This window comes from Protomyctophum parallelum (assembly GCF_964188405.1).
Source record: "Protomyctophum parallelum genome assembly, chromosome: 5".
In the NCBI taxonomy this organism is placed as follows: Eukaryota; Metazoa; Chordata; class Actinopteri; order Myctophiformes; family Myctophidae; genus Protomyctophum; species Protomyctophum parallelum.
This window is the reverse complement of record NC_139702.1, coordinates 33,060,026-33,071,084: the sequence shown is the minus strand read 5'-3', so window position 1 is coordinate 33,071,084 and position 11,059 is coordinate 33,060,026. Positions and strand designations below refer to the sequence as shown.

Genomic DNA, 11,059 nt, shown 5'->3' with positions numbered 1-11,059 from the left:
TTTAATTCTTCCATGCACCTTCACCCGATTAGATAATGTTATTTCTGCGCATCAAATCGGCGCCGCGGCGGGCATTTCCATGTCATCTTATGGTTTGGTCAGTTGGTTATTGAGCTTCAAGTCAGAACAGCTCCGCTGCAGCTAATTGAGTTGACCTAGTTTTGCGTCTTTTGCTATAGTGATGTAATCAATTAATCATTTGGGACCACCTGTGTATAGCTTATTTAACATTGGCTTTTTCTCGATACCTGCGGCCTGCGCGACATGGATGATTTTAAATATTTCTCTGTCTCTGCGTCTCTCCCATATAAATATATGGGTCTCTCCCCCAGTCCCCTCATGTGCGTGCGCGCCCACGCGCCCACACACACACACACACACACACACACACACACACACACACACACACACACACACACACACACACACACAAAAAAAGGAGGGGACACGAGTTGAAAGAGAAACTCGCATGAAGACTCATGCATCGCAGATTCGCATGCTTTGTCATAACTTTGCGTGGCGGCGGCCGGCCGCCGGTGCATGCTTAAAATAAACAGATCTACAAGCTTACATCGTGTGCCATACCGTACACCATTCCATGTCGATAACTTGTACATTTTGCGCATGTGAACCTCGTATGCTGCGCTGCGCCTCGACATATATACTGTATGCGTCTACTATTAAAATCAGACTGTCAGCTGTCATATGATCCCCGATCCCCGTAAAAAAAAGACATGCTTTTATAACTATAATTATTAATGCAGCCTCACAACTGCCGACGCCCGACGGCTATTTTGCCTATCGTCCTGTATTTGGTCCTCTATAAAGTCCGAATGCATTCACACCAGTAACGAAGCGCACCGTGGTTCGTTTGGAAGCGAACCGAGTCCGGCCTTTTTTAGCGGACCATGGTTCGTTTCTTTGATCCGCACCAGAGTTCGTATGCACGTTCACACCAACCGAACCAAAGGGGTAAGCGGACCATGGTTCGTTTTAAACGAACCAAACATGTCCGGTGTGAAAGCGCCCTTAGTTGTGATGATAGTAGACTAAACTGTAGAAAAGTATCTTGCCTTCCTGTGCATCTGTCTAATTAATTTTCTCATATTATGTGTTTGTATTTGGGTGCCAAATTTGTCTAATCTAAAATAATAAAAATGCCTGATTAGATGTTAGATGTTATTAGAAGTTAATATTGATATTAAACAACATCAATATTATGTCAGCCTCCACAAAGGTAGATTTAATGGTTTTTATAAAAACCAAAGACACAGTTGAAATCAAAGGACATTTATTTACATGAATGCCTATATTCAATACTAAAGGGTTTGGTTTGTTTCTAACTATTTACAGAATTGTGTCATTAAGAATATAATGCCGTATTCGGCTGGGGAATTTATCAGAGAGTGCTTGCTGACCGCCGTTGAACAGCTGACACCCGAGAGGCGACAGTTGTTTGCTAACGTCAGTTTGTCAAGGAATTGCAGACAGAATTGGAGACATTGCAGAAGATTTGCACAGTCAACTAAAGGACAAAGTCAAGTCATTTATTGCCTTCTCTCTTGCAATTGATGAGAGCACTGACGTGACGGATGTCGCTCAGTTGGCAATATTTATTCGTGGTGTTGATGCATATTTGACCGTCACAGAGGAATTTGTGGAGTTGGTCGCTATGACAGACACTACAACAGCGACTCACGTGTTCAACAGCCTGGTCGCTGCACTGGACAGACTGAGGTCGACTGGAGTCGCGCTGTGAGCATTGCAACAGACGGAGCACCATCAATGATTGGAAAAAAGGCAGGTGTTGTCGTGAAACTACGAGAAAAAATCCACGCTCTGATTCCAGACCAACAATTCTGGAATTTTCATTGTATTATACACCAAGAGGCGCTGTGTAGCAAGAGCCTGAAATGGACAACGTCATGGAAGTTGTAATCCAAACTGTGAATTTCATTAGATCAAGGGGGGGCTCAACCATCGGCAGTTTGACGCTCCTTTGTCTGATAACGATATCGGACATGGCCTGCCCTACCACACAGAGGTACGATGGCTGAGCAGAGGAGCTGTGCTGAAACGTTTTTTTCAGTTAAGTGTCGAAATCGGACAATTCATGAAGGATAAAGGGAAACCACTTGTGCAGTTGGATGACCCAGACTGGGTTCATGATCTGGCATTTTTGGTGGATATAACACACCATCTAAACACGCTGAATGTTAACATGCAAGGCCGCAACAAGCTTGTTACTGAATATCAACGCAGCATTTCTGCCAAAAGTGTGGCAGAATCAACTGTCACAAAACGTCCTGTTTAATTTCCTCACGTTGAAGTATGTAACTGCACCTGTAACTGCACAAAAGAAAGGAGCTAATGGCAACATGCACAATATACATGGACAAACTCTCACAGCTGGCAAGTGAGTTTCAGAATCGTTTTCAGATCTTTGCTCAGCTAAAGGCAGAATTCTCTGTATTCAGATACCCATTTCAGACCGATGTTGAATCAGTTATTGAGATGGACCAGAATGGTCAACTCCAGATGGAACTAATTGATATGCAGCATGATGAAGCATTGACAATATAATTTAGGAAAAGCACTGTGGAGAGTTCTATACAAAACTGGGACCGCAATATCCTGCATTTCAAATGTTTGCCTCAAAGATCCTCAGTATGTTTGGCACAACATATCTCTGTGAGCAGGCTTTCTCTGTGATGAATCTCAATAAATCCAAACTGCGCTCACAGTTGACAAACAGACATCTAAACTAGAAAAAGTGCCCTTCCGGGCACAGGTCTCCACCAGGTTATCCACAGATCCGTGCAGTTAGAGGTAAAAACACTTTTCGGCCAGTTATAGCGCCACCTTGAGGCTGAGTTGAAATTGTTCATGTGGCATTTCGTCCTCGGCCTAGTGGGAATGTGGGTGCACAATTTCACGGAAATCACGCGATGTGTTCATGATTTGCAGCATTTTGTTTGAAACTGAGCACTCCTGTGAACTTTGGAAGCCAATCTTAACCAATCAGGATGGAGTCTGATAAATCTGAAAGACCCGTTTCGTTGAATGGCTCTAGAGAGACTGTGTACCAATTTGCGTGATGTTTGGACAAAATCTGTAGGTGTACTGTGCAAAAACTTGTTTTGCACAAAGCGGCCTCCTGGTGGCGCTATAACAGGCCGTTCTGGAAAGTTTGGGGCAGAGGTTCATGGTTGGCATCCAGGGAGTGTGTGTGCAAAATATGGCATCGACCGGGTTAACGGTGGCCGAGATTAGCTGTTCACGGACACACGGACGGACACACACACGGACGGACGGACGGACGGACGGACACGCGGACGGACGGAGTGCAAAACATACTCTCCCCACATGCCTTCGGCCTGGTGGAGACAATTACATTACATTATGAAAGTTTCAACTACTCAGAAGCTGGTCCCTGATGTTGACAAGTTGGTTAAAGCAAAGAGAACCCAGGTGTCAGGCATGAAGTAATACAATTCTTTGTATTTTTTGAGCTGAACTTTTTCTGTTTGGGTTTTTTCCCTTACTTTTTAATTGATTATGCAATATGCATGCATGAAGCATTGAGTGTCATTATTTTTTGAATATTTCAGGCATGAAGTAAAACATTTTTTTGTATGTTTTGAGCTGAACTTTTTCAGTTTGGGTTTTTTTCCTTACTTTTTAATTGATTATGCATGCATGAAGCATTGAGTGTCATTATTTTTCACTTCAATAAAAACACAAAACTGAGTTGATTGTCTGAGTTTGATTTGCTGAAAGTAGGCCGGCATATGTAATGCAGATGTAAATGTTTGCTGACAAGTGATCAACAGCTGACACATAACAAAAGCCACACATTACTGAACAGAAACTGCATATATTGTGCTGACATGGTAATAGCTCTCAGGTGATCAACACCTGAAACATAAGAACAAAAGCCACACATTACTGAACAGAAACTGCATATATTGTGCTGACATGGTAATAGCTCTCAGGTGATCAACACCTGAAACATAAGAACAAAAGCCACACATTACTGAACAGAAACTGCAGATATTGTGCTGACATGGTAATAGCTCTCAGGTGATCAACACCTGAAACATAAGAACAAAAGCCACACATGACTGAACAGAAACTGCAGATATTTTGCATATTAGCAGATATAGGTATTATGTATGAGGCAGATGTATAACAGGTAGACAAGTAATGTCTTTACTTCAAATTGAAATGTTTTACTTTCAAATGTTTTGTTGGGGATCCTTATTGCATTGTTTATTAATTACAGTAGAATATATAATATATAATATATAATATTCTAGCAGTGACTGACTGAGATATCGAGCGTGCGTCCGCAACTGGTTGTGGCCCCCATCAAGTGACCTTTTGACCCTCGCCCCAAGTTCAGTTCTACACCTCTGATGTAGACCTTGGATGGGTTCTCTTCAATTGAGTCTTTCCAGAGAGCCATTGCCATAACCCATCTTTAGCGTGTATAGTCTGTGTGGGGGGTGGGGGAAATTCACCTGGAAAAAATACAGAATATTGTTAACCATTATTTAATATTTATCTCCATATTCATATTTAATATAGAGCATGATCATGTATTTGAAAATATATGGTTACAAAAAATTACCTCATCTTCAGAGTCCGACAGGTAGTCCGTTTGTTGGGTAGAGGATTTCACCTGGAAATTAAACAGAATATTGTTAAGCATTATGTGAATGTCTACAATGTTATATCGACATATCGATTACACTTTGGCAGAGGTTTGGGTTATATGTACTGTAGTTACCTCGCCATGATGCATTTCAAATGGTGAGATATCTTAATTTTCATTAAAATAATCCACTTTGCATTAGTTAGTGTTTTAGAGAAGACTGACCTGTTTCCCAATCAAATTAAGTTGATGGATATAATATTTCCATGTTTTAATCAACAGAGCAACTGAATATGTAATTGGAGTTACATAATCCTAACAAGAGGCTCCCCCTACCCAAACCTTTACCAAAGTGTAATTTTCGTTTGGTGACACTGTTCAAAGGCAGTCTCATGGCTGTACAAAGTTGCTAATTAAGACTGCACTCCCAACGCACGCATCATGCACTGTCCGTGACATGGAAAAGAAAATAATCACTTCTGTCCGTGACAATAACCAATCTTACAGTTTAAATTGTACTCTACACACGCACATATACAGCAAATATAGCCAGGCCTAATGATATAAAAGTGTGTGTGTGTGTGTGTGTGTGTGTGTGTGTGTGTGTGTGTGTGTGTGTGTGTGTGTGTGTGTGTGTGTGTGGGGCAGTGCTGCAGTCAGATAGGCTTTATTTTGTTATTATATTGTCACTCGTATTCTCAACATAAATAGTTATACATTAGCATGTGCGAAATGACAAGTGACCTTATATAACCACTCAGCCAAGACAGCCATCTTAAGTAAACAAATTAGCAGAGGTCCAGGTAATATTAACATATCTATGGCCAAGTTGCCAACACATTTGACTCTCGTGTTATATTCTTGTGAAATATGCAGTAAAGTCTTATACTCTAAGAGTAAAGTATATAAAAGAGCTCAAAGGGTACATGCACTTCCGCATTTAGTAAGAAAGCTAGTTTTCTTGATTTTGAACTTCCACTGACGGGGGGGGGAGGCGGAGCTTCGCGCGTCAACCAATGAGCGGCGTCCTTTCGCGGCAGGTTGGCCAATCAGAGGAGGCGTGGGTGAACGTTTAAATAGAGAAGCCGCAGAACTCTTTCTTCAGTCAGTGTTTTAGTTTTCAACAGCGAGCATCTGGTTCAACGCCGCAGCGTTGGATATATCATATCAGCTATCTGCTATCATTTATCAGCTTGCTAGTGTTATTTTTGTTAGTTAGTTCTTGTTAGTTGTTAATTGTTGAGACTACAAAATGGAAAACGCTGTTTTTCATTCAATGTTCGTTGTGTCCGAGGAGAATTTCCGCAGTACGGTGAGTAAACTACACGTTGCCCAGACATGTTACGATCTAACACGACGCGTTGTCTGCTTTAATATTCCGGTCGGTAAGCGACGTGTAACCGCAAACTTGCCAACGGTGTAACGACACTTTTCTGTTTTGACTCATTGTTTTGATGAATTGAAAATGGTGGGCCCTATTGTAAACACGTGTAATGCTTTATGGTGTCGTCCACTCACATTTAACAGTTGTTGTATAACTTGTATTGAATTGTACTTTAAATGTAGGCCTACTGTAATTCTGCAAACTGTTAATTAATCAATCTCTGTTCTGGTCGGCAAGCGACATGTAGATGAGAGAGCCTAAGATTTAGACTCTTGTAGACTTGTAGAGTTCTTTTCGATTCTGACGATATCGTAGAATGATGAAACATAACCGTCACTCGCCCGTTATGGGGCGCATAGCCGAATGCGAACGAAAATTAAAGCCGGGTTACCGCGGCAACGGGGCGCAGACGTTGGTCTGATCGATGACCCGCCGGTTACATGTCTTTTTTTTTAACATGATAACTTTGTTTTACGTTGCTTTTATTTTTTCAACCGGATGATTGACTGTTTTTTTAATGTTCCTGAACAGTGGATGAACGTGGAGAAGGAGAACCGTGTACACATGGGGAATGTCAACGTGCATGAACCTGGTCCAAAGAGAGCTGCTCTTGGAGACCGTGCCAACAAGGTGCTTAACACGAAGGTAATATATTTTTAAATATCAACCTTTACAATTCCACAGACAGTTTGCTACTTGTTTTTACACTGTGAAATCACTTGTGTTCATTTAAAATGACAAATTTAGTGAGTCATACCTCTAATAGAAGGTTCCCTCTGTACACTCAGGTCAAGGCCCTGGATAGTGTCTACACAAGAACGCTGCAGATGATCCCTGGTTTACCATGGGTGGACCACATCCGAAACGTGGACGTCTACAAATGCCTCCCGGGAGTCGCTGTCAAGCTCAGGGAGAGAATGACGAGGATGGCTGGGCACTGTGCTAGGCACCTGAAAGTGATGGCCAACAGAGTCGCACGAGGCACAGTTGGATGGGGAGACGAGCACATCACCTATGTAGACACACTGCAGCGTGACAGCAGAGCTGTGAACACTGCAGAGCTCCTGATGAGGAATAGGAAGGTGTGGAGAGCATCCATCCTAGAGTCCAGAGTACGTTTTTGCTAGTCTGCACTGTAGAATTGCATATCATCGCTATCGTATATTTGTATATTGTTTTTTTTATATAAATTATTGTACAAGGATGGGGTTTGACTTTTTTTTTTCTCCTCAGAGGACTTGCGCAGCCATACCTTCAACCAAAACGACCATAGAGGACATTGATGCAGGAGACTCGGAGATGCCCCACCTCCTACGTTCTGAATATGTGAAAGACATATATGCATATCTTATGGATCTAGAGGTATGTGATGCCAGAGGCATGTTTTTTTTACTACATGATGAGACTAAGGTTGTTGTCGCAGTCATGACATTTTACTTGACAATTGTTTTTTCTATTGAACATAAACATTTAATTTCTATTTGGCTTTTAGGCCTTGTAAACAAAATTGCATTGGATATGCAAATAATCTAAAACCTTTAAAAATATGTGCAACCCATTGTATATGAACTATGAACCATAGACTGTAAAAAATATGGACAAAGCGTTCCCTCTTTCTAGATCCGTTTAAGCCCAGCTGGCCATTGGCTGCCCAGAGTGGGTGGGGACTCCCGATCATAGACTGTAACGGTAGCCACGCCCCTCAGAACATACGCAACTTTATGGTCACTTATTTTATAAATGGGACCATAATTTTCCAAAAAGAATATTATGACATTAGAAATGAGACTTTAAACTAGTGACTGGAAGCAGAAAGTATTCATGACTATGTTTATTGTAACACAGTCTAGGTGAAGTTGGGCCCAAATACATGGACTTCTATGGGGCTATGGGTTTTTTTTTGGGTCCAGTGACGGCGCCACAACAGGCCATTATATGAACTTTCAGGAGTTTCAGGCTTCACAAAATATCTGTCTGACTGCCCCCCTGGTATGAACATGAAAGCAATTATGACTATTAGGCAATGCCTGATAGGCCTATAATGTGACATGGTGTCTTGCAGCAATGTAATGTGTTTTGTCTGTACAGGTAAAGCAGGCTGTCCGACCCGGGTACTTGAAGGGCTACAAGATAACAGCACACATGCGAGCTGTCTTAATCGACTGGCTGATCCAGCTTCATTCCAGTTACCAGCTGCAGCAGGATACACTCTATCTCACAGTTGCCCTCTTGGATCGTTTTCTGCAAGTAAGGGCAATTTACTAATTTAATTTGTTTGCCATTTAATCTGCTCTAGTGTCTTTTTTTTTTTAATGAGCTGTTTTGATGTATTTCAGGTTCAGCAAGTTTCACCAACTAATCTCCAGCTTGTTGGTGTCACTGCCATGCTGCTGGCCTCAAAGTATGAAGAGACGAGACAAATGGACGCCCTTAGGATCCAGGAGTTGGCTGACATTACAGACAACACCTACACAACCACTCAGATTAGACAGATGGAGCGGCTGATGCTAAGGTGTCTCAACTTTGAGCTGGGGCGCCCACTGCCCTTGCACTTCCTCAGGAGAGCATCCAAGGCTGCAAGCGTGAGTCATTGTTCCTCATTGTTTCACTAACATACAAGGTGTAGTGATCAGACTTGACCCTCTGCACCAAGGCTTTGTCCAGACTGCAGGCAAATCAGAGTTGTCACTATTTGACAAGCTTTTGCATAGTCTGTTCTGTTTACCATGATCGCCGATTCGCCGTGGTTGTGAAATTGTGTTCAGACTGAAACAAATTTAGAAAACTGATTTGAAAATTGAAAGACTTTTCAATCCACTTGTATAGGAATATGGTTCAAATCTGATCACAAAAATTTGATTTCCAATTTATTTAACCTAAAATGTTATAAAGCTATTCTTTTTATATAAATACATTTTAATTAATCAAATATTCCAATAAACATTATGCTGTTCAGAGTTACTTTATAAAGCAACAAGAACATGGTCTGAATGAAAAAAGAATGCATGATGTAGCAGAGTATTGTATGAAAGCAGGTTTTTTTTTAATGTGTGTTTTTTGTTTTTTTCCCTCTAGTGTACCGTGGAGCAATCTGAGAACCCATGTCTAATCGTGGAGAGACACATGCTGGCCAAGTATCTCATGGAGTTGACGCTCCTAGATTACGACATGGTTCACTACCGGCCGTCTGAGATCGCTGCTGCTTCACTGTGCCTCTCCCAGCTGCTGCTGGGTGGCCTGCCATGGGTGAGTTGAATAGAATAAATGTATAATGTTGGCTCATTACAGACACTTTGTCCTTTGATTAAAGTTGTTTTTCCATGTGTTGCAGACTACTATAGAGCCGTATTGCACCACATATGATGATCTTATTGATTGTTTTTCATGTGTTGCAGACTCCTACAGAGCAGCATTGCACAACCTATGATGAAGCTCACCTGAAACCGATAATGCAGCACATTGCTAAGAATGTCGTCAACGAGGGGAATACAAATTTCCAGGTGAGTTGGCAAACGAAGGCTCTCATGTTCAAGCATCATGTTCACACTGATGCTTGGTTTACTTTACCTATGATCCTAGATTACTGAGACACTCGGACACTAGCTTTCCGCATGTGATGTCTGTGTTTACTTTAAGTTGCTCTGGACAAGGAGCATCTGCTAAATGCCTTAATTGTAAATTGGAATATAATGCAGTAAGATGGGGATGTTCACATAGATTAATATTACTAAAATAAAATGTATATTCTCCACTAGGGTTAGTATAATGTAGAGTTAGAAGGGGATGTTGGAATACATTACAACATGAGTCCCTCTCAACTAGGGTTAGTGTTAGTATAATTCCCCACAGGAATCCAGAGAAAAAGTCTTGATTCCGCGCAGAACATTCCTAATTCAGCAGAGAACAATCCTTGATTCTTTGGCTTAGTTTTTAGATAATTAAAATCTTTCATGAAATGGATACAATTAATTGTAATTATGCATGAGTCATAATAATCAAATATTCCAATAAATCTTTTTGGGGATTTATTCATGTTTTAATGATTTGTTTTAGTTGCAAGGGTCATTGTGGTCATTCAAACCCTGCCCACAGTAACTATAGTTTGTCAATTTGTCATTGTCAGGACATGGACAGAACATTAATGTAATTCTAATGCTAGTTTTCCCTCTCCACAAGGCCATCAAGATGAAGTACTCGGGGAGCAACCTGATGAATGTCACTCGCCTTTCTGAGTTGCAGTCATCAACGGTGAGGAGCCTAGCTGCGCCCCTGCTTGGCTGAAGTTGAATCGGACTAGCCTGGAAACCAGACATCTGCCATACTTTTTTTATTTTTTATTTATTTATGGGGTGAGTACTCAAAATTAAAGTGATGCAGTTCAGATGCCTGCAACTCGACAGAAGTCTCATGTAAATATCTATGAATTATGTGTTGTAAATGGCAAATAATTAAAGCCTGGGTACCGCGGCAACGGGGCGCAGACGTTGGTCTGATCGATGACCCGCCGGTTACATGTCTTTTTTTTTTACATGAAAACTTTGTTTTTATGTTGCTTTTATTTTTTCAAACGGATGATTGACTGTTTCTGTTTTTTATATAAATTATTGTACAATGATGGGTTTTGACTTTTTTTTTCTCCTCAGAGGACTGGCGCAGCCATACCTTTAACCAAAACGACCATAGAGGACATTGATGCTGGAGACTCGGAGATGCCCCACCTCCTACGTTCTGAATATGTGAAAGACATATATGCATATCTTATGGATCTAGAGGTATGTGATGCCAGAGGCATGTTTTTTTTACTACATGATGAGACTAAGGTTGTTGTCGCAGTCATGACATTTTACTTGACAATTGTTTTTTCTATTGAACATAAACATTTAATTTCTATTTGGCTTTTAGGCTTTGTAAACAACATTGCATTGGATATGCAAAGAATCTAAAACATTAAAAAAATCTGTGCAACCCATTGTGTAAACATTAAAGCAATTATGACTATTGGGCAATGCCGATCAGGT

The 11,059-nt window shown here is 41.1% G+C and overlaps 1 protein-coding gene across 2 annotated transcripts; it reads left to right on the top strand.

Moving 5' to 3' along the window:
• The first annotated feature begins 5,878 nt into the window (after window positions 1-5,878).
• Window positions 5,879-10,353, top strand: LOC310858478 (G2/mitotic-specific cyclin-B2-like). Of its 2 annotated transcripts, none has more exons than XM_083764601.1 (9): window positions 5,879-5,969; window positions 6,573-6,686; window positions 6,836-7,153; window positions 7,275-7,403; window positions 8,130-8,288; window positions 8,378-8,623; window positions 9,117-9,287; window positions 9,437-9,541; window positions 10,218-10,353. In XM_083764601.1, exons 1-9 carry the CDS (start codon window positions 5,910-5,912, stop codon window positions 10,320-10,322), a joined length of 1,407 nt encoding a protein of 468 aa, XP_083620727.1. In that variant the 5' UTR covers window positions 5,879-5,909; the 3' UTR covers window positions 10,323-10,353. The 2 variants fall into 2 exon arrangements, with proteins under 2 accessions (XP_083620727.1, XP_083620726.1); XM_083764600.1 differs by having other exon boundaries at window positions 6,830-7,153.
• Window positions 10,354-11,059: the final 706 nt, after the last annotated feature.

Coding starts and splice junctions, on each gene's coding strand:
- LOC310858478 (XM_083764600.1), top strand. CDS start 5,910: ATGGAAAACGCTGTTTTTCATTCAATGTTCGTTGTGTCCGAGGAGAAT. Junction 5,970..6,572: donor AGGAGAATTTCCGCAGTACG/GTGAGTAAACTA, acceptor GTTCCTGAACAG/TGGATGAACGTGGAGAAGGA. Junction 6,687..6,829: donor ACAAGGTGCTTAACACGAAG/GTAATATATTTT, acceptor CTGTACACTCAG/GTCAAGGCCCTGGATAGTGT.